The sequence below is a fragment of the Cornus florida genome, unplaced genomic scaffold, assembly GCF_030987335.1.
Source record: "Cornus florida cultivar Cherokee Brave unplaced genomic scaffold, ASM3098733v1 CherokeeBrave_3.0.0_Hap2_Chr08, whole genome shotgun sequence".
Lineage (NCBI taxonomy): Eukaryota > Viridiplantae > Streptophyta > Magnoliopsida > Cornales > Cornaceae > Cornus > Cornus florida.
Window position 1 is genome coordinate 61,244,999 of NW_026775578.1, and position 23,514 is coordinate 61,268,512.

The 23,514-nt window shown below is 40.6% G+C and overlaps 2 protein-coding genes across 2 annotated transcripts; both read left to right on the forward strand.

The window, feature by feature from the left end:
* The first annotated feature begins 1,079 nt into the window (after positions 1-1,079).
* On the forward strand, positions 1,080-1,988 carry LOC132270371 (uncharacterized). The gene is made up of 2 exons (XM_059771548.1): positions 1,080-1,595; positions 1,677-1,988. The coding sequence occupies exons 1-2, from the start codon at positions 1,080-1,082 to the stop codon at positions 1,986-1,988; spliced, it is 828 nt and encodes a 275-aa protein (XP_059627531.1).
* Positions 1,989-2,108: 120 nt separating this feature from the next.
* On the forward strand, positions 2,109-2,516 carry LOC132270372 (uncharacterized). The gene has a single exon (XM_059771549.1). The coding sequence runs from the start codon at positions 2,109-2,111 to the stop codon at positions 2,514-2,516; it is 408 nt and encodes a 135-aa protein (XP_059627532.1).
* The last annotated feature ends 20,998 nt before the right edge of the window (positions 2,517-23,514 follow it).

Below are 23,514 nucleotides of genomic sequence, written 5' to 3' on the forward strand. Positions count from 1 at the left end.
AAGAAGGAACCGGTCCTACAAGGAAAATGATTCATCAAAAGAATAAGTTTTGTGTAAGGAAAATCCGGAAATGGAAGAATTATAAAGAGGAAAGAATTCTATTTGTAAAGAAATTGATATTTGGAAAGAATTAGAGGACAAGCAACGCGAGTCCTACCATAATTCTTTTAACTTTTGTATATAAATAGAGGCCCAAACCTCCAATAAAAGTATCCAAGCAATTCTATGCTTATTTAGATACTGTTCTTATTTATTTTTACTGTTCTTGAGTGTGTTGTATTATTTTTCTCAATTGTTATTGGTTGAGTAGAATTTTGCACTTACACTTTGGCGCCGTCTGTGGGAATCGTGTGCAAATATATTCCCATTCTTGTTTTTGTTTCACAAGAGAATCCTGCAGCTAACCGTCCAGAATGTCGAACGGAGGATCTTCAGCAGATCAACAGACGGAGTTGATGCAAAAGATGCGTGAAGAGTTTCTGCACCAATTTGACGTACTTCGTCAGGCAAACGAAGCAAGAGTAGCTCAGATCGCCTTGCTTCAACAACAGAATAATGCTCTACAAACGACGCTGGCTCAGTTGGCACCACTGCCACCAGTGGGTGACACAGCAGCACCCCCTAGTCAGAATATTCCTCCAATTACTGGACTTCCGCCTGATGGGGTTCCATCTAATGGGGCACGACCCAATGAGGTTCAGCCGAATGAGGTTCAGCAGCAACGGAAGGCAAGATCCGAGGTTGCGGCTTCAGATAACGTTCCTCGTCGCACGCAGGATGAGCAGGTCGAATCCAGCCATAAGCTTACGGTGTGGTCCAATGGAATCCCAGATGATGCAGATGTTCAGGATGCCTTTGACGAGAAAAGACTCCTGAAGATTCAAACACCTACCGAGATGGCTAGAGAACACAAAAATTCTTTAATCAAAACTCCTTTCACTGATGATGTGTATCTGGTAGAGAGGCCCAAGAAATTCACCATGCCTTCTTTCACCCAGTTTGATGGAACAAGGGATCCTTCTCGGCACCTAGATCATTATGCTCAAAAGATGGCTTTGGATGATCGTAATGACCCTTAGATGTACAGAGTTTTTCCTACCAGTTTGACAGGAGTAGTACTAGAGTGGTTCAGGAATAGACCGCATAAATCCATCCCGGATTACGTAACTCTATGCACCATGTTCCTGGCACAGTATTGCGGAAATAAAAAGCAAAAGAAAAGCATTGCCAGCCTCTTCACCGTAAGGCAGAAAAGGGGGGAAACATTGCAGGATTTCTTATCAAAATTCAACATGGATGCATCAGAAATAGCGGATTGTCATCCCGTAACTGCTATAGAGACATTTAAACTTGCAATGATTCAGGGGACGAAGTTCCACACCTCCCTAGTCAAGTATTCTCCTCCCGACATGCAGACTCTAAATGCCAGAGCCCAGATCTACATTTGGCTTAAGGAAAATATAGCCCACCGAGCACAGCACGCTACCCTCGTGACAGTGGAAAACAAGCCTCGAGAAAGAATCCCAACTCCAAAGATTCAAAAAAGCCAACGTTCCTCAACGCCAGTCACCCAAGCCCCTGAAAAAAGGCAAAGGGTAGAGGAAGGATTTACACCTCTCCGAACTACCTTGGCTCGGCTCTTCTAAAAGAATAAGATGAAGTTCACAACTCCGTAGCCAATAAAGCAACCCGTGGAGCAAAGGGACAAAAGCAAGCATTGCGCTCATCATCGAGATTATGGGCATTCAACAAACGATTACCGATCCCTCAGGCGACAGGTGGAGAATATGATCGCCAGAGGTGAGTTGACGAATTACCTCATGACAAAGGAGAATGCAAAGCCCCCCGAGGTCTATCCCTGCAAGGTAGAAGGTACGCAAGTAAAAGTCATCCATGCAATATATGGCAGGTCTAAAGATGATCAAGAGTCCGAGGAGGTGTACAGGTCCAGATTGAGGGCGACCCACAAGCTCAAGAAGATATCATAGGTCAATGCTATCAATTCTGGTAGCATTAGTATTAGATTCAAAGATGACAACCTATCCAGAGTGCAACTCCCCCACGAGGATCCATTGGTCATCAGTCTTTTAGTGGCCAATTGTATGATCATGAGGGTTTTGGTAGATCTAGGAAGTAGCGCTAACATAATCACAAAGACGGTCTTTGATCAGTTAGAGATCGCGTCATCATCTATTCGACCTACCTTCAGCCCGTTAATGGGATTCGATGGCACAAGAGTAGATCCCCTTGGAGTAATAGACTTATCCGTAACCGCGGCGAAGAGGACTCTGAAGGAGAACTTTATTTTAACAGAGATCCATCCTTCTTACAATCTCATCATGGGAAGAGGTTGGATACATCGGATGAGAGGAGTTCCGTCCACCCTCTACCAGGTGATGCGGTGCTTATCTCCGAACGAGAAAGAAGTAATTAATCTGTGGGGCGATCAAGTCGCAGCGAAGGAATGCTATATGCTGACAGAGGTTGAGGCGAAGAGGATGTCGACTCAACAGTAACCAGGTGAGGCTTCCAAAACTGGACCCAAATAGCAATTACAGAGCCCACTGCCCAAGTATCTTAAGGGAAAGGAGGAAGAGGAAATTGCGAAGCCCACCGAAGAGACCCTCGAAGCAGTGGAAGTTATCTTCGGCGACCCTCAGAAGGTTACTTATCTAGGCTCTTCTTCCACGTCCGAAGAAAATGAGGCATTAATTGATGTTATCCGGAGCAATGCGGATGCCTTTACATGGGATCACTCGGACATGGTAGGGATCAATCCCACAGTTTCCTGCCATAGCCTGAAGGTAGATCCGGAGTTCAAACCGGTTAAGCAGAAACACCGAAGGTTTGCCCCTGAACGCAATCGCATTATAGCTGAAGAAGTAAACAAATTATTGCAAGCAGGTTTCATTCGAGAAGTACAATATCCGCAGTGGTTGTCGAACGGGGTAGTCATACAAAAGAAGAATGGAAAGTGGAGGGTTTGTGTAGATTATACCAACCTCAACAAAGCCTGCCCTAAAGATAGCTACCCTCTGCCAAGGATAAACTAGATGGTTGATGCTACCACCAGTTACGAGAGGTTGACATTCCTAGATGCATACTCGGGATACAATCAGATTCCTATGGACCCTGAAGATGAAGAAAAAACGGCTTTTATTACAGAAAAGGGGACTTATTGCTACAGGGTCATGCCCTTCGGACTGAAGAATGCTGGAGTTACTTATCAATGCCTTGTCAACAAGATATTCAATAATCTGCTGGGAAAGACAGTTGAAGCATATATAGATGACATGGTGGTTAAAAGTGTGAAGAAAGAAGATTATCCGAAGCATCTACAGGAAGTTTTCAATACTTTGAAGAAGTGCAACATGAAGTTGAATCCATCTAAGTGCTCCTTCGCGGTATCATCAGGTCAATTCTTCGGCCACATAGTGAATAAAAGAGAGATAGAGGTAAGTCCAGCTCAGGCTAAAGCCCTCATCCAGAATCAGGAACCAAAAAATCGCAAGGAGGTGCAGGTACTTACTGTCGGATCGCCGCACTCAGCCGGTTTATATCCCGATTGTCAGATAAGTGCAAACCGTTCTTCGATGCTATACGATCCAAGAATAAAGATATATGGGGACCTCAGTAGCAGGAGGCCCTCAGTCGGTTGAAAGGTTACATGGCTAAACCACCCGTTCTATTCGCTCCAAAACCCGAGTAGGTTCTTATTATGTACTTGGCAATTTCTAATACATCGACAGTGCAGCATTGATTAGAAATGAAGGAAAGAGGCAATATCCAATCTTCTACACAAGTAAGACCATGACAGATGCGGAGACGCGATACAGTAAAGCAGAAAAAGTTATTTTAGCTTTGATCTACGCCAAGAGGAAGCTTCGGCATTATTTTGAATCTCATAGCATTGTGGTACTCACCAACTATCCTATACGGGGTATACTCTCTAAGCCTGATTTATCTGGGAGAATTACCAAGTGGGCTATCGAGCTTAGTTCCTTCGACATAACCTATGAGCCAAAGGTGTCGCATAAAGGACAAGTCATAGCAGATTTCCTTCTCGAGTATGAAGATATTCCCGAAGAGCCGGCACACCCAGAACCACAGTGGGAACTTCGAGTCGATGGTTCCTCAAATCAAGCAAGTGCAGGAGTAGGCGTTGTAATGTCAACTCCCGAAGGCACCAAGCTGCAACAATCTATCTGTTTGAAGTTCCCAACTACGAACAATGAGGCCGAGTACGAGGCATTACTTGCTGGTCTTCGGTTGGCTAGCAGTCTCCAGGTACGTTGCTTAAAGGTTTTTAGTGACTCACATCTTGTTATAAATCAAGTGACAGGTCAGTACCATCCCAAAGAGGAAAGAATGAAAGCATATAAAGAAGCTATAGAGAACATTACACGGGGATTCGATCAGATCGAATTCTATCAGGTACCTCGTGTTGAGAATGCCGAAGCAGATCAATTGGCCACATCAGCGTCATCTTCAAATGAGGATTTGATTCGAATTGTGCCGATTGACGTTCTGGACAAGCCCAGCATTAATCCTCTGCAGGAAGTAATGGTAGTTCCAGTTATTCCTTGAGAACCATGCTGGATTGATCCATTGGAAGCTTACCTCAAGCATGGGGTTCTTCCAGACCAGAAGTCCGAAGCACGGAAGCTCCGTATCACCGCAGCTAAATATGCCATCATTAACAATCAGTTATACCGAAAGTCATTTTCAGGTCCTTACCTGAAATGTTTAAGCCCTACTGAGGCTCTTGTGGTGTTGAGATAAATCCATGACGGAGATTGTGGTAACCATTTTGGGGGCAGATCCCTCGTGCATAAAGTCCTGACTCAAGGTTACTTCTGGCCGTACTTGTCCCGGAATACAGAAGAGTATACACGAAGGTGTGACAAATGTCAATGTCACGGTCCTATGAAGCATCAGCCTGCCGAAGATTTGCACGCAATGGCAAATCCATGGCCATTCGCACAATGGGGGATTGATATGGTGGGCTCGTTATCCAAGACTGTGGAACAAAAGGAGTACGTGCTATTGGCTACAGATTATTTCACTAAATGGGTAGAAGTCAAGGCCTACTCAAGTGTGACCCATGAGCAGGGAAAAAGTTTCCTTTGGAACAACATCATTTGCCGGTTTGGGGTCCCAAAAGTCATTATGATGGACAATGGTAAGAACCTCGATAATAGAAGTACAAGAAAATTCTTTGCTGAGCATGGAATTGTACAAAAGTTAGCTGCGGTTAGTCATCCACAAGGGAATGGACAGGCTGAAATAACTAATCGGACAATTTTCAGTTGTTTAAAGAAGAAATTGGAGAAACTCAAAATGAAATGGTACGAGAATCTCCCTCAGGTGCTTTGGGCATACTGAACCACACCGTGGCGGCCTACGGGAAAGAGTCCTTTTGCCATGGCTTATGGATCTGAAGCTGTGATCCCAACCGAAGTGGCAGTTCCGACCCTTCGGACATTCTTATTGCTTGAAGGAAACAATAGTCAGCAGCTCGAACATAGTCTCGATCTCCTGGACGAAAAAAGGGATGCTGCAGCAATTAGGCTTGTTTCATATCAGCAACAGCTGCGCAACAGTTATAACAAACGCGTCAGATTCAGGAGCTTTGTGGTAGGCGATTAGGTTCTGAAGCAAGAAACAGCTCATGTAAAGAAACTGGAACCTAATTGGACTGGACCCTATAGGGTTACGAAGTAATGGGGAAAGGAGCGTATCGTTTGGCCGAAGCTGACGAGCGTCCCATTGCGCGTCCTTGGAACGCAATACACCTTAAAAGGTATTTCCATTAGATAAGTTTGTCAATTTTGCTACAAATTCTTCACAAATAAGGCTGAGTATGTCCACAGTCAGCCAAACTTTTCTTTATTTTGTTTCTATCATATTCAGTACAATTCTACTCTATTTATTTCTTTCCATAAAAATGGGGGCCATACTACTCTATGATTTTGCAACTTTTATGCATGCGTCGCATTGCAATTTTTATGTAGAGATTTTTTCATACTACTCTATGATTATGCAATTTTTATACATGCCAAGTCGCACTATGCAATTTTTATGCAAAGCAATGTTAGAAGCAAGCTGTTAAAAAAGCATTCGTCACAATGATTTTTAAGGAAAAAAAAAACATGAGTTATGGCCTATGTTTAAAACTTTCTATCCCACATCGACAAAAAAATATGTGCTACATTCTGTTATATATGGGAATATTCAAATAGTTAATTGTGGTGTAAGGAGGGTCCACTGGTATTTAAGGCTGTCAAGTTCAATACCAGAGGCATTCCTTACACCGACCTTTTTGACAAAATTTAGTCTATATCCCACATCGGATAGAAATAGAAAAGAAATGCGATTAATATATGCGTAGTCCACTACATTTGGTTGCCAAGAAGTGAGTATCAATGGAGGAGGAAAGTCTCCAAAGTCAACAAATAGGAAACTTCACAGCCACTGTTACTCGCTTTCTTGGCCTCTTATCATTTTCTAATCCTCAGCCTCATCATAAGTTGTTTGAGAAAAAATATAAACCAACCTCCCCTCAGGCTCAGCGCCGGGGAGTAATTTATTCGCCTCGGACCCTAAGCGTCCGGCTCGGCAAACCTCCCCTCAGGCTCAACGCCGGGGAGTAATTTATTCGCCTCGAACCCTGAGTGTCCGGCTCGACAAAAATCTCGCCTCGGACCCTAAGCGTCCGGCTCGGTGATCGGTTGATCAACTATACATCAACCTTCGCAATAGCACGAATCATTGTAAAATAGGGCTATTGGTCGGGTAAGTCGAACCACTGGGACTGCACTAGTCTAATACAACCTAAATGTCTAGAATCATTCTTAGAATGATGAAGGGTTTATAGAGGTTTTGTTGGATGTCACTTAAGCTAGAAAATTAAAAGTGCATAAAACAATAATTTGCAAGAATTAAAGGGAGTGAAGTACAAGTAAAGAAGGCTAGGGAAATGAATCCACCTCCATCCCTATACATATGCTAGGTTAAGATTAATTTAAGGGAAAAACAACATATATGATAGTCATGATACATAACAATACTAGGTTGCTATAATATCCTTAAGAAGTTCATTTAAATAGAAAGGCAAGAATAAACCATCAAAGGTTCAAATGATCAACTACCTAAACTAAAATGTAGCTTAGAACATGCTTACTAAGTCAAGGATTATCAAGCCCTAATTTAAATGGTGAATGCACATAAAGCTAAGAATCAAGTATAGACCATCAAAAGGGAAACCCTAAGCCATGAATTATCTAGGTTCTCCAACTCCATGCCATTAAAACCATTCCATGATCTAACTTCCATTGTCACCATGGAAGTGCAAGCAATATGATTAAGAAAAGTAACCATCCAAGACAAGATGAATAACTCACAATAATCATTTATAAACATTCAACATTCATTACAACAAAAATGAGGCTCTTGATCATGGAAAGACTATCAAAAATACATTGTAATCCCCAAAAATAAACTATACTAACACATGCTTACAAGGGAGGGGTTTCATCACCTCCCTAGATGAGGTTTAGTTGCCCATTGGTAAGCTAGAAGAAGGAAGAAGCATCATCCTCATCTCCATTTTCGTGCACCCTCTTTGGAGCTTGAAGAACACCCTCTTTGCTCTCTTCTCTCTCCTCTAATCTTGTAAGAAAATGAAAGATAAAGATAATGTGTGGTTCTCCCCTCTTTAGCTAGATAAGAAATCCACCCAAAAAGCTCTCTCTCCTCCAAGAAACATCCCCAACTAACTCATAAAGGAAAGCTTCCAAAGTAGGTGAAATCTGAGCACAAGTGGGCTGAGTCATGTAGAATTCTGCCCTAATTTCGAGTGCTCGAAATAGGGCCTCGAGCACTCGAAAATTGGGCAGAATGCCCTATTCTCCATTTGCTCTGCCCGGACCTACTTTGATGAAATAGCCATAACTTTGCGCTCCGAACTCCGAATGACAAACTGTTTGAAGATTTGGAAAGCTAATTCATAGCTTTAAATACTTCATGTTTTGGTGGAGATCCAATTCTTAAGAATAGTTGGTCGAAAATGAAGATCAAGGAAGAATTTCACTGCTGCCAGGCAGTTCTGCGCACCTCTGGTAACAAGGCCATAACTCTCTGCTCCGAGCTCCAAATGACAAACTGTTTAAAGATTTAGAAAGATAATTTAGATTTCTAAATATTTCATGTTATGAGGGAAGTCCAGTTCTCGAGTTTGGAAGGTCAAAATGGCAAGCAAAGTCCAGGTTTCACTGCTGCCAGAAATTCAGCTTTTGAGCACATTGTTGATCAAAAATCCACAAGGGCTTATTTTTGCTCCCTTTTTGCAATTAAACCTGAAAATGCATAAAAACACACAAATGAAGATAATTTACAGAATTAAACAAACAACGGACTTAACTAATGCAATTTAGGGCGCTTGAATATACAGTATTCGGCACTTATCACACCCCCAAACTTACATTTTGCTAGTCCCTTAGCAAAACTACAATGAAAAACTTAATGAAAAGACAACCATGGGCATGCTACTACAAAAATATCATCCATGGTAAAATGAGATATATACATAGCTCAAAAATAACTTGAAACAGAAAAAGAGCTGGAGATGGGGTCATTGGGAAGACTACCTTGCATATATGAAGCATTGATACTAAACACATTTCAACATGCATGTATCAACATCATAGTCCATATAAATAACTCAATTGTCATCTCTTAAATGGAAATCAACTCTAACTTCAGTGAAAGTGGATTGGATTCTCAACATGTGGCTTTTACTTTCTTTTCCAATTTCCAAGCACAAGTTTTCAAATCATTGAATTCCCCTTTAAATGAGGTCCCTAAGGCATGATTTTATTTACAAGACAACTTTTGTTGCTTGTTGACAATTTATTGTAACTCATAAGCGAAACATAGAATGGTTGTGCAATGCTGAAGTCCCTTAAACTTTCTAACCAACCTATGTAGCAAGCGTTAGGCCAACAACTCCCAAACCAGATGGCTTTAGGGTGTTAAGTGAAGAGACACTCCAAAGGGCGTAATAGCTCAAGTTGGAAAGGCTCCGAACTCCAGCGAACCATGCTTATTACAATTTTTTTTTGAATGACCGTGCAATGTTTAAGTCCTTTAAGCTTTCTAACCAACCCCTGTAGCAAACGTTAGGCCAACAGCTCCCAAACCAGATGGTTTTAGGGTGTTAAGTGTAGAGACACTCCAAAGGCTTAATAGCTCGAGTTGGAAAGGCTACGGACGTCAACTGGTCATTATTTTCTTTCCTTCTCAATGTTTTTTTTTTTTTAGACAACTTAAATCATGCCAAAGATATTCATCTATTAGGTTCATCAAATCAGATTAACTAGGCTAAGGTCAAGGTCGATCAAGTTGCATGCCTCACAGTTAAGTTTCCAATGTGCATCTGTGCATTGTGAAGCTTAAAAGACTGTCAAATCTAGCGAGAATTTAATTGAGACATTTATACAGATTAATTTGAATCTACATGATCATTTCAACTCAAATTTTCTTTATTTTAAAAAATATCAGTTGCTTCTATACACAAAGTTTTAAACATATGCTTCATCTCCGACAAGTGTCAAGTTATACTATCATTGCTTAGCAAAATTATGAAACCAAAAATGCATAAATGCACTCCCAAACTTGAATGTCACATTGTCCTCAATGTGAGAAGACAAGTAAATCAAAATAAGCGCAGAGAGGGTTAAAGAACAATAATACCAAGTGGAGTGACAAATGCGAAGATGTTCAGCTATGTGAGTGCGCAAAAGCGTCCCCCCAAACTTGGACATGAAGACCTATCAAAATACAACTAATGTACACAGGTAAAAATCAAAACATAAATAAAAAGAAAAACATGACTTATTTATTTATATATATATATATATATATATTTATATTTATATTCAGTATAGTTATTATTTTTATTATTATTTTATTTACTTATTTATATATATATATTCTTTTTTATAATATTATTATTATATATATATAGTATTATGATTTTTTTTTTTTTTTTTTTTTTTTTTTTTTTTTTTTTTTTTTTTTTGTTACTCAAAATAGTATGCATGAAAGGTTGGTTTGGGGTGGGATGTTGGTTGAAGGAGAAGGCTGAGGGTTGGTTTGGTGAAATGCCGAGAGGGATGAGGTTGGTTGTTTTGGGTTGAGGATGGTGGGGTTGCATGGAAGTTGGATGAGAGGTGGCCGAGTGAGAGGGAGTTGGTTTGCTACATGAAATGCCGAGAGGGTGGGTGTGGGTTGCAGGTGGTTACATGGTTGGTGAGGAGGATGGTTGGGAGGTGGTGAGAGATGAGAGAGAAGTGTCGTGAAGTGAAGACTTGAGGGTGTTGCGAGTGCTCGGTTTGTGTTGTTGGTTGAGGGAGGTGGGCTGTTTGGGTTGGTGAGTTGTGTGGTTGGATGTGGGTGCATGGTGTTGCAGCAGGTTGGTGTGTGTGGGTTTGTGGTGTGTTTGTTGGTTTTTGGTTGTGGATGAGGGTGTAATGGCTTATGTCGAGAGGTAATGGTTTGGAGTTGATTGGGTTGGGAAGGTTCGAGCAGTAGGCATGGGGTGGCGAGTGCTCGGGATGGTGGCTGGTTGGGTTTATTTTGCCGAGAGTGGTGTTGTGTTAGGTTTAGGTGGGTTGTGGGTGGCATGCATGCATGGGGTGTGCATGCATACATGGAGGCCGTGGGCTTGATGGTGGTGAAAGGTTGCCGGTTGGGAAGATGGAGGAGTTGGGTGGTTACATGGGAGTTGGGTAGCGAGAGAAGCCGAGAGGGTGGGTTGTGGGTTTGGTGGTGGGATTTCGAAATTGGTTGTGGGAAGTGGGTTTGCCGTAGACATGCAGAGTGGTGAGGATGGTTGTCTGCTGTGGAGGTTGGGAGGTTGATTGGCATACATGGGTCGTGGCTGGGGTTGGTGTTGGGATGGTGAGGTGGGATTGCTTGGTTGAGGAGTGGAAGGTTTGGGTTTGTGTGGTAGTTGGCTGTTGCCTAGAGAGAGAAGGTTGGAGATGCTGAGGGGTGGTGGTTACATGAAATGGTTTGCTTGGTTGAGGGGTGGAAAGAGAGATGGGTGCTGTGGCATGCTTGGTTTATGGTTGACAAGAGAGTGAGGAAGCAGATTCGAGTGCTCGAACTGAGCCTGCAAGCACTCGAATTGAAGGCAGTGGGCTCGGCATGGTTAGTGCAGGAAATTCGAGCACTCTAACAGGAATTGAGAGTGCTCGAAAATGAGGCAGTGGGTTGGGAAGTTAGGCTGAAAATTTGGAGCAATCCAAATGGAATTTAGAGTGCTCTAAATGAAGGCAGTGAGCTTGGGATGAGATTGGTTCACATTTAGAGCACTCTAAAATGGAATTAGAGTGCTCTAAATACAAGCAATAGCCTCGGAATGATGGTGGAGAAGTTTGGAGCAATCCAAATGGTAGCTAGAGCGCTCCAAACTTGGGCAGTGAGCATGCAAAATTGGTATGGTAATTTGGAGCAATCCAAATGGAAGCTAGAGTGCTAGAATCTTGGCCCAGTGAGCATTTTGAATGGATGCAATTGCTGAAACAAATGTGTCAAAGTTTGCAACATCTTGCTAATGCATGAATCAAATTGGAGAAATTTTCAAAATGTAACACATTTCCAATGCATGGATGAATGTAGGAAAATTTTTAAACCTTTGCAACATCACACAATGCATGAATTAAATTTCAGAAAATTTTTTAAAACTTTGCAAATTCATTCCAATGTAATGCATGGATGGAAAATTTTGAAAACTTTTCAACTTCTTTCTAATGCATGGACAATTTTCAAACTTTTGAACTTCAATCCATTCTAATGCAAGGAGGGAAAATTGTCAAACTCTGCATTTCATTGCAATGCATGGAAAATTTAGAAAAATTTTCAAATTGTGCAAATTTTTTTTTTTTTTTTTTTTTTTCAATGAGTGCATGGATGATTTCAAGAAGATTTCCCAACTTTTGCAACCTCACACAATGCATGGATGATTTTGAGAAAATTTTTAAACCTTAGAACATCTCTTCAATGCATGGATGGGATTTGGTCTCTTCAAATGCATGGATGAATGTAGGAAAATTTTTTTTTTTTTTACCTTGCACTTCATCTCCAATGCATGGAAAATTTTGGGGAACCATGATCCAACAATGCATTGAAAATGAGAGGTTGTGCACATGAGTTGAATGCCAAAGATCCTATGAAATTGCTAGAAAGCGATGGAAATTTCCGGGAATGAAAATTAGAGCTGAGAAGGTCTAAGAGGCCGGTCTAAAATTGCGGAACACAACTGAAGACCATTTCAGAAAAATCAAATTTTTGGCTTTTCTAAACCATTTCCCAGAAAATTTCAAGGCACGAGCAATTTGAGAAGGTAGGGAAGCTTGGAACATCGAAAGAATTTCTTCCCTTGCTTTGCTAAATTTAATGTCGATAGCTAGACGAACCAGGATCGGGATCCATTGGAGAGATGGATCCTTAACGCTCTGTATGCAACTTGACTCCTTCATATGGTTTCAAACTTGGATCAATGAATGGTGAGGGATATTGATCCTTCTGAAGAGAAACAAGTTTGGCCTTAGAGGATTTGAGCATCGCTTTTAATCTCACTTCTTTTATTTTCAGATTTAAGCAAAGGTGTTACTTGTTCGAGATTATGGAGGCTCGTTTAATGTCATTGTCTTGACTAACAATGGGAGGATCATGACCATTCATATTTGCAATCTCCAAGTCATATACCTCACTGTACTCAAATGGTTTGTTCACAGGTTGAGTATCATGGACAATGATTCTAGATTGGGCCGGAATGATTGGAAGAATTTCCAGCAACTCGTCAACATTCTCCTTACCTTTGTCCGGTGGTTCACCCTCAAAATGTTGAGGTAACTCCGGTGAAGAAATGGAAGGAGATGGACATTCCCAAGATAGAGATGGGTTTGGTGCTACCCATAAAGGAGAGGAAAATGGTGATGGAATATCAAGTAAGGAGTTGACTTTCCGAATGGATTTTTCCTCATCAAAATCCTCAAAATCATAATGGACCAAGCAAGCTTGTAAGGGATCCTCCGTTGAAGGAGGTGGAATTGGATTTTCAATGAGTTCATCAGCAATAGTGATTGCAAAACACTCACTCTCATCCAGAGAAAGATGCACAGCATTGAAAATATTGAGCTTAACATTCATATTCCCAAAAGAGATATCCATCAATCCGGTTCTACAGTTAATAGAAGCATTAGCTGTAGCTAGAAAAGGACGTCCGAGAATTATGGGAATGTGTTTTCTTGGGTCGTGGACTGGTTCCGTATCAAGAACCATGAAGTCTACCGGGAAGTAGAACCTATCCACCTTTATGATAACATCTTCAATGATTCCCCGTGGTTGCTTAATAGATCTATCAGCAAGTTGCAATACTATCGGAGTTGGTTTAAGATCTCCCAAACTAAGTTGTAGGTAAACCGAATATGGAATCAAATTCACACTAGCTCCTAAGTCAAGGAGGGCCCTCTCGATTTTGTTGTCACCAATGACACAAGAGATTGTGGGGGCACCCGGATCCTTATACTTCAGAGGAGTGCTGTGTTGAATGATCGCACTAACATTTTCGGTTAACCTCACTTTCTTTGGTAAATGACTTCTGGAAGTGCGCTTTTAAGTGCACAAATCCTTAAGGAATTTTGCATAGGGAGGAATTTGCTTGATAGCATCCAAGAGAGGAAGATTGATCTTTACTTGCCTAAAGACCTCCCACATGTCTTGAATTTTGCAATTCTTATTCCCAAAATGTGTCGACTCTTGAAGACGTTGAGGGAATGGAACTTTTGGCTCATAAGTAGTTTCCACATTTGGGGTTACATGCGTGGGATTTTCGTGAATGGTATTTGGACAAGAAGAACTTGGATTTGGATTGGAAGAGCTTGAATTTGGATTTTTTAAAGGAGGATTTTGTTCACTTTTGTCTCCATCGACCTTGTTGTCAACCACTTTACCACTCCGAAGGGTGGTGATAGCTTGAACATGCTCAAGACTCGGCCCACTTGGAAGAGGGGTTTCATCAATTGCATGTATCCCTCTAGGATTTTCAAATGGTTGAGCAGGAGCTTACCCTTGTCTTTTTGAAGAAGTTGGTTCACTTGGTTAGTTATTTGTCCCATTTGATTTTCGAGCCTAGCTATGGATTGAGTATGGGGGTGAACCATTTGGAGAGTAGGTTGCAAGGATGTCAAGAGATGCCTGTTAGAATCCATGATTTGCTTGTTTAATGATTCCATCATTTGCACATTTAATGATTCCATCATTTGCTTGTTTGCAGCCATTATCTCATCAATTGGATTCCCAGGAGGTTGAGTGGAGACATTTAGATTGTATGGAGGTTGGTAGCTTGAAGAGGCTTGGAAAGGCCTACCTTGATATTGAGAAGAGGGCTGATTTTGAGGCCCTTGATTTTGAAGTTGGGAATTTTGTGGGGCTTGTTGCCTCCACGAAAAATTCAGATGGTCCCTCCAACCTAGATTATATGTATTGGAATACGGGTTATGCCCGGGCCTTGAGAACATGGCATTAGCTTGCTCTTGGTTGGGATTGGGAAATTGCTCTGGTGTGGGGCAATCTTCCGAGAGATGGAATGGACTAGTACAAGAAACACAAACCGAACTTGCCGAATTTTGAGACAATGAAGGGGGAAGATGTGGTGCCATCAATTGGTAGAATTTATGAGTAATGGCATCCACTTGAGATGATTCCTCCCTTATTGATATTTGTTGACAAGGATTGGTGTTCTTTGGAGTGGTTGACGTCGGAGCCCTACGAGAATTGTGTTGAAGTGAATTTTCACTAAAATTCTCAAGTAAGGTCCAAGCCTCATCCGCATTCTTGAACATGAACATCCCACCACAAGAAGAGTTAACCATGAATCTATGGTTGTCGGTCAAGCCGGCATAGAAAGCTTGCACTAATTGCCATTTTGGGATCAAATGATGAGGACACTTCCGAAGAAGATCTTGTAGCCTTTCCCAAGTCTCATGGAGTTGTTCTCCATCAACTTGAGAAAAGCTTAGAATGGAACGCCTCATTTGGTTGGTTTTACTCACCAGATAATACTTTTTAAGGAATTCTTGTTACAATTGAGCCCAAGAAGTAATGGAATTGGGAGCGAGGGAGTTCAACCAATATTTTGCCCTATCCTTTAGGGAGAATGGGAAAAGATGGAGATGGAGTGCATTGTCCGGAAAACCTCTCAACCGGATGGTCGAACAGATTTCAAGGAACTCATCAAGATGCTTATATGGATCTTCATTATCAAAGCCATGAAATGATGGAAGCATTTGGATGGTGCTTGATTTGATCTTATATTGAGCTGCATCGATGTTTGGCATTACTATGCAAGAAGGAGAAGCATAGGTGGTAGGGATGAAATGATCTCTAAGAGTCATTGGCTCGATATTAGGAATTCCAGCCCTTTCATTCCCCGGATTTCCTATATTATCTCCCATTGTATTAAATTCAGTTTCAAGATCCCTTGTAAGAGTAGATTCCCTAAGGTTTCTTCTAAGAGTTCTTTCAAGAGAATTGATATCAATGGGCGAATCGATTGTGGGTAGAGAGAGTGACCTACGACTGAACATCAACAGCACAACATATAATTAACAAAGCAATTCATTATCCACAACTCCACATACGATGTTCCCTTTCTCCTCAATTATCAAGACAGAAAATAAATGGCCACGACAAGGACCGATGCTAATACACAGAATTAAAACAATAATATAGCCTCAACAAGGGCTTGCAAATAAATTAACTACTTCTAAGCTTAACACATGCACGATATCTTACAATTCGAAAATAGAAGCCACGAGACTTACCTGGGGTCCTCTAGACTTACAATTTGCAAGCATTCCCACGGCGAGCTTTGAGTTCCTAGAATCTCACTTACAACACAAAGATGGTTAAACCACACGAAAAATATGCACAAAACACAATATGCACAATCAAACTAAATTTAACCCTAAACTTTGGTTGCTAAACCGTTTGCAAGTCCCCGGCAACGGCGCCAAAAATTGATCGATTGATCAACTATACATCAACTTTCGCAATAGCACGAATCATTGTAAAATAGGGCTATTGGTCGGGTAAGTCAAACCACTGGGACTGCGCTAGTCTAATACAACCTAAATGTCTAGAATCATTCTTAGAATGATGAAGGGTTTATAAAGGTTTTGTTGGATGTCACTTAAGCTAGGAAATTAAAAGTGCATAAAACAATAAATTGCAAGAATTCAAGGGAGTGAAGTACAAGTAAAGAAGGCTAGGGAAATTAATCCACCTCCATCCCTATACACATGCTAGGTTAAGATTAATTTAAGGGAAAAACAACATATATGATAGTCATGATACATAACAATACTAGGTTGCTATAATATCCTTAAGAAGTTCATTTAAATAGAAAGGCAAGAATAAACCATCAAAGGTTCACATGATTAACTACCTAAACTAAAATGTAGCTTAGAACACGCTTACTAAGTCAAGGATTATCAAGCCCTAATTTAAATGGTGAATGCACATAAAGCTAAGAATCAAGTATAGACCATCAAAGGGAAACCCTAAGCCATGAACTATCTAGGTTCTCCAACTCCATGCCATTAAAACCATTCCATGATCTAACTTCCATTGTCACCATGGAAGTGCAAGCAATATGATTAAGAAAAGTAACCATCCAAGACAAGATGAATAACTCACAATAATCATTTATAAACATTCAACATTCATTACAACAAAAATGAGGCTCTTGATCATGGAAAAACTATCAAAAATACATTGTAATCCCCAAAAATAAACTATACTAACACATGCTTACAAGGGAGGGGTTTCATCACCTCCCTAGATGAGGTTTAGTTGCCCATTGGTGAGCTAGAAGAAGGAAGAAGCATCATCCTCATCTCCATTTTCGTGCACCCTCTTTGGAGCTTGAAGAACACCTTCTTTGCTCTCTTCTCTCTCCTCTAATCTTGTAAGAAAATGAAAGATAAAGATAATGTGTGGTTCTCCCCTCTTTATTTAGATAAGAAATCCACCCAAAAAGCTCTCTCTCTCCTCCAAGAAACATCCCCAACCAACTCATAAAGGAAAACTTCCAAAGTAGGTAAAATCTGAGCACAAGTGGGCTGAGTCGTGTAGAATTCTGCCCTAATTTCGAGTGCTCGAAATAGGGCCTTGAGCACTTGAAAATTGGGCAGAATGCCCTATTCTCCATTTGCTCTGCCCGGACCTACTTTGATGAAATGGCCATAACTTTGCACTCCAAACTCCGAATGACAAACCATTTGAAGATTTGGAAATTTAATTCAGAGCTTTAAATACTTCATGTTTTGGTGGAGATCCAATTCTCAAGAATGGTTGGTCGAAAATGAAGATCAATGCAGAATTTCATTGCTGCCAGGCAGTTCTGCGTACCTCTGGTAACAAGGCCATAACTCTCTACTCCGAGCTCCGAATGACAAACCGTTTGAAGATTTAGAAAGCTAATTCAGAGCTATAAATCTTTCATGTTATGAGGGAAGTCCAGTTCTCGAGTTTGGAAGGTCAAAATGGTAAGCAAAGTCTAGGTTTCACTGCTGCCAGAAATTCAGCTTTTGAGCACATTGTTGATCAAAAATCCACAAGGGCTTATTTTTGCTCCCTTTTTGCAATTAAACCTAAAAATGCATAAAAACACACAAATGAAGATAATTTACAGAATTAAACAAACAACAGACTTAACTAATGCAATTTAGGGCGCTTGAATATACAGTATTCGGCACTTATCACTCGGCAAACCTTCCCTCGGGCTCAGCGCCGGGGAGTAATTTATTCGCCTCGGACCCTAAGCGTCCGGCTCGGCAAACCTCCCCTCAGGCTCAGTGCCGGGGAGTAATTTATTCGCCTCGGACCTTAAGCGTCCGGCTCGGCAAACCTCCCCTCAGGCTCAGTGCCGGGGAGTAATTTATTCACCTCGGACCCTAAGCGTCCGGCTCGGCAAACCTCCCCTCAGGCTCAACGCCGGAAAGTAATTCATTTGCCTCGGACTCTGAGTGTCTGGCTTGACAAAAATCTCGCCTCGGACCCTAAGCGTCCGGCTCGACAAACCTCCCCTCAGGCTCAGCGCCGGGGAGTAATTTATTCGCCTCTGACCCTAAGCGTCCGGCTCGGGAAACCTCCTCTCAGGCTCAGTGCCGGGGAGTAATTTATTTGCCTCGGACCCTAAGCGTCCGGCTCGGCAAACCAACCTCCCCTCAGGCTCAGCGCCGGGGAATAATTTATTCGCCTCGAACCCTAAGCGTCCGGCTCGGCAAACCTCCCCTCAGGCTCAGCGCCGGGGAGTAATTTATTCACCTCGGACCCTAAGTATCCGGCTCGGCAAACCTAACTCTTACGCTCATATTCACTGATTCTAAGTTCGGTAATATAAGCCACTAGATTGTCCCACATTGAAAAACTACAAGAAGAAATAAGTATAAATATACTTGTTTCACACAAATCCGTTTCAAGAAGGGTTCTCTTAACGATTAAATCACCAAAGGAAAAAACAATCCTCTATTATCAGATAAACCATTAGAGGAGATTTCTTCTTCACATCTTATTTATTTTGCTTTGGAATGGAACAGATAAGGAACTCTCAAGCAGAGTACTTTCCTTAGAAATAATCTCATCTGACAAAGTGTGTGCAATATTGAAAGCATACTCAGTCGAAGCAGAATAAAAATGACACAGCTTAAAGAAACATGAATATATCATTCATTCCCAATGTTGTTTCATTACAGGAAAAAAATAAAATAAAAATAAAATATTACTCGATCTTACTTCCTCTTCGGATCAAACGGGGTAGATTCAAAAGCATCTACCACAGCTGGACTTGCAGGTGGAGGATTTGATGGGCCAGTTGCAAGAGTAGAGACACTTGGAGCTGAAGGGACCTCAGGATGAGCTTTCACCATCTTGGCAAAAAGAACTTTAGCTTCCTGAGCTTTTGGACCCTCATCATAAGGGAACGACACTCCCATTTGGCCATCAAAAGCCTCGGGATCTGTTGTCTTTTCCCCTGAACCCTGATTGAAGCCGGACCTGAATACCTTGGCGCTAGATAGGCGCACCAAACTGGTGTAACGACCTTGCATCTGCCTCCCTGCAATGATGCAGGTGCTAAGGGCATCATTCAAACGCTGGACTTCAGCCTCCAGCGACTCAACTTTGGCATCAGAGGCAGCCAAACGCTTCTTGTAAACATCCCGAGCCTCGTATGCAATTTGTGCATTGGCAATGGCATGGGATGCCTTCTTCTCAGAATTACTGAGGTCCTTCTCCAGCTTCTTAAGGGAAAGAGACTGAGCCTCAGCAGTAGCACAGAGGGCCATAGTATGATACAAACCCTGCATTATAAGATAATAACAATGTAAGAAAGTGTGTAAGGCAATTATGACAATGGAAATGAAAGACGGGGCAAAACTCTATGGCTCGAACAGGGGCAGATGAGAGTAGCTGTTCCAGCCCCATTCTGCCGATAATTTCTTCATCCTTGGGGAACCACATTCCCCAAGTAACGGCCAGTGCTGCAGATGGGTTAGTGATCATAGAATCACCAACAGTGCTGCAGATGGGTTAGTCCAAGGTGTTCCAGCCTCGGCAAGGACGTAAGCGTTGACCTCATCCTTAGGGTTAACCTCTTCGGTTTTCTTCCCTTTGCTTTTTGGGTTGGAAGCACCCTTGGTTTTCGCGGTTGAAGAGGAGTTCAGCCTTACCCTTTTGTTTAAAGGGACTTCGTCAATCTCCTTTTCCTGCTCATTTGTGCGTAGTATAGTCAACGGAGCATTCTCTGCAGTTTTCCTCTTCAAGGCTTCGGCCCTCTTTTTTCTTCCTCAGTCATGGGGAAGCTGTCAAAAGATAGAAGTGAGAGGTCCATGAGATCCACGACAACAGCTCTGGAAGCAAATGCTTTAAGACTCGCAGAAGTGAGTAAGCTCTCGATCGAGGGAGGGTTGCTCCAGACCCGTTTTTCCAAGAAGGAAAGCCTCTTCTTAGCAGCCAAAGAAGGAAATGTTGCTGAAAAAACACCAAGAAACTCGTAAATATATCGAAATAGTAAGACTCGACATGGGAAACAGCCCGAGCACTCTTCATGAAGAAAAAGGGGACGTTCTATACCTAATTTTTCGAACTTGCGAGGGATTGGGAGTTTGCTCGATTAGGGCACGGCCCATTTCCCTTTAACAACTATCATCCTCTCTTTCCACTTCTTTTCAAAAGTAGGAAGGTCTGTGCATATCCTTTGGTGCAAGGGGGAAGTGAAAAAGAAACGACAAGGTTCGATTCCATGCTTAGAAATAGAATAAGTAATCAGCAAGACAGCCAGAGTTAGGTCAAGACTCTCCTGCCACCGGCGAATGAGGAGTGCTGAGATTACTTGAAGGAAGTTAGGGTTTACTTGCAGGGGTCCAATCCCCAATTTGTTGGAGACTAAATGATAGAAGGGATGAAAGGGGAACCTAAGAGCGTTGAGATGCCCAATAGAGAGGAGCAACTCATCTTCTCCGACGCCCTCGCCGGAGCAAAAAATCAGCGCCTTTGGGGTACTCTGCAATTTCTTTCCCCTCGGGAATCTCAAATTCTTCCATTACGGATTCAATGGAAAATGGGATGCGACGAATAGATAGAATTGTACTCCTCTCTTCCTTAGTGAGGATATTGTCCGACCCGGAAGTGGATGTTTCAGCTTGGATCGGAGAAACACCTGGCTGATTAGCCGAGTCACTTACGGGTTTAGGAAAGTTCGAAACCCTAGGTGGGGGAACCCTAATGAGATTAGGGGAAGACGAGGGAGTGGACTCAAAATCTATGATATCTATACGTTCAGGAGTAGTCGAAGTACTCATAATGCAAGATCGAAGAGAAAAAGATGGAGAACTAACCTGATAAGATGACGGAGTGAAGAATGCAAGAAACGTAGTGAGAGCAAAAGTAACCCTTATAGAATCTCTTAAGGCAGAATGGCAAGGGGCAATCTTCGAAACGTCTTTTGGTAAAAAAGACAACCGTGAAACTTCAATTCCCTTTTTAATAGGAGCCGCAATTCAATTAAAGAGGGAATTGGGGGCAAAGTGTGCAGGGAAAAATCTCCCTCCAATAAGAGCAATCCACGTCATCATAAATATAACTTTATCTTCAATAAAGGTCAAAGCCCATTTCGTCAAAAGCCCAAGTTGAGTTGGTCATTAGCCCAAAACTACCGCTATCTAACTACGGGCTTTACTAAAGCTCGAATCAAGACGCCAGCAGTCATGTGTACCAAGTTAGATGCGGCCCAAATCCATTTAAAGAAGGAACCGGTCCTACAAGGAAAAGGATTCATCAAAAGAATAAGTTCTGTGTAAGGAAAATCCGGAAAGGGAAGAATTATAAAGAGGAAAGAATTCTATTTGTAAAGAAATTGATATATGGAAAGAATTAGAGGACAAGCAACGCGAGTCCTACCATAATTCTTCTAACTTTTGTATATAAATAGAGGCCCAAACCTCCAATAAAAGTATCCAAGCACTTCTACGCTTCTTTAGATACTGCTCTTATTTATTTTTACTATTCTTGAGTGTGTTGTATTATTTTTCTCAATTGTTATTGCTTGAGTAGAATTTTGCACTTACACAGATAAATTATAAATGAAAACTAATTTTTAGATTAATAGAACAAGCGATTGTAAAATTATAATCATATTAGTGACTGTAATTAACAAAGTCCTATATATATATATATATATATATATATATATATATATATATTGCCATTAGGATAAAAACGTAAAAGAGGTTATGTAATGTTAGGTTTTTATATCTAGATAAATTATAAATGAGAACTAATTTTTAGATTAATAGAACAAGCGATTGTAAAATTATAATCATATTAGTGACTGTAATTAACAAAGTTCTATATATATGTGTGTGTGCATATATATATATATATATATAATTTTGAGAAGTTAAAATAATTAAAGGGCACACTTTATTTTCACCAAAATTTAAACCCTCGACTTTCTTTTTGGAAACAAAAAAGAAAAAAGGTAATACTGCTGGATCACATGCTGTTTGGTCTTTGGTTGCAGAGAGTTTTATTGTTAAGCTGATGGGATTGGGACTTGAATGTCTCCCAGTGCAGTATACTATTATACCCTTATAAAGTGGAATTAATTATCACTTGTATGAAAAACAAAAAAGGAGAAAAGATGGTGATGGCACTGATGGAATTGGGACTTGAATGTCCGTAGTGCAGTATACTATTATACCCTATAAAGTGCAATTAATTATCACTCGTATGAAAAACAAAAAAAGGAGAACAGATGGTGGTGGCACTGACGGGATTGGGGCTTGAATGTCCCTAGGGTTTGGGAAGGCGTCACTTCATTTGAATTGGATAAATTATGACAGGGCAGTGAAATTTAACCATAAAAAAATATTTAATAGGATTCGAATTTCATACAATAAACTTGTTAAATTTCAAAATCCAACGAAATAAATCATTGGCCATATTCAAAGTAAATTTTATTCTTGTATTATGATTACATGTTCTTGTGCTTTTCTTAACCGTAAAAATTAAGTTGTAAAAAATAATGTCCAATGGTTACATACATGTGTAATTTATTCAGGGACCATTAAGGTTTGGGTACATACATGTGGACTTGTTTTATTTTTGTTGTATATTAGTTAATTTTTATAAAAAGAGTTTGAAAAATATTTTAGGTTCCCAAGGCGTGACTAGTAGATTTGGAAATCGGGCAATTAATATGAAATATTATTTTAAATAGAAATGCATACGATTTAAATCCAACTTATTTTCCATACCCATCACATCCCAATTTCAACCTCATTTTCAATTCCAACCTTCTTAATTTTAATCATCTCAATTCTAATCTTCTCAAATCCAACATAATTTAAGAAGTTCGAAAAATAATTGGTCCATGGAAGAAGATGAAATATTATGCAAAGCATGTATTGACATTGGGAAGATCCAATAACGGACGGAGTCCGATCAACAAAAAAATCAAACAAAATAGTTAATAATTGTTTTAATAAATAAATTAAAAAAAAATAAAATAAAATTTAATTTTTTATTTAATTTTTAAATTTAAATAAGGCTTTAAATCATAAAACCCCCACTACTCTCAATTTTGATCATAAAACCTAGCCTGTTTCTACAACTCCAATATTATTATAAAGTTATCACATTACTCCAATATTCGTGTCCGACCTGTTAATCGGAGTTGTGAAATGACAAATTTGACCTTACTATTTAATGTTAAATTAAAAACTAAATATTATTATTTTTTAAATTAGAAAAATAGAGGGATGTGATCGGTAAAGACACAATTAGAGAATCCAATTTGTCAGAGTTACCTCCAAAGTAAGTAACCGAAACCCTAGAGGCAAAAGGGGTCAATTTTTTTCAAGAGGGTATTTTTGTAATTTA

What these genes read in the sequence shown, in the direction of transcription:
- LOC132270371 (XM_059771548.1), top strand. Translation starts at nt 1,080, where the DNA reads ATGTACAGAGTTTTTCCTACCAGTTTGACAGGAGTAGTACTAGAGTGG. An exon ending in CCCCTGAAAAAAGGCAAAGG is followed by an intron (nt 1,596 to 1,676) that starts GTAGAGGAAGGA and finishes ACAACTCCGTAG; the next exon opens with CCAATAAAGCAACCCGTGGA.
- LOC132270372 (XM_059771549.1), top strand. Translation starts at nt 2,109, where the DNA reads ATGAGGGTTTTGGTAGATCTAGGAAGTAGCGCTAACATAATCACAAAG.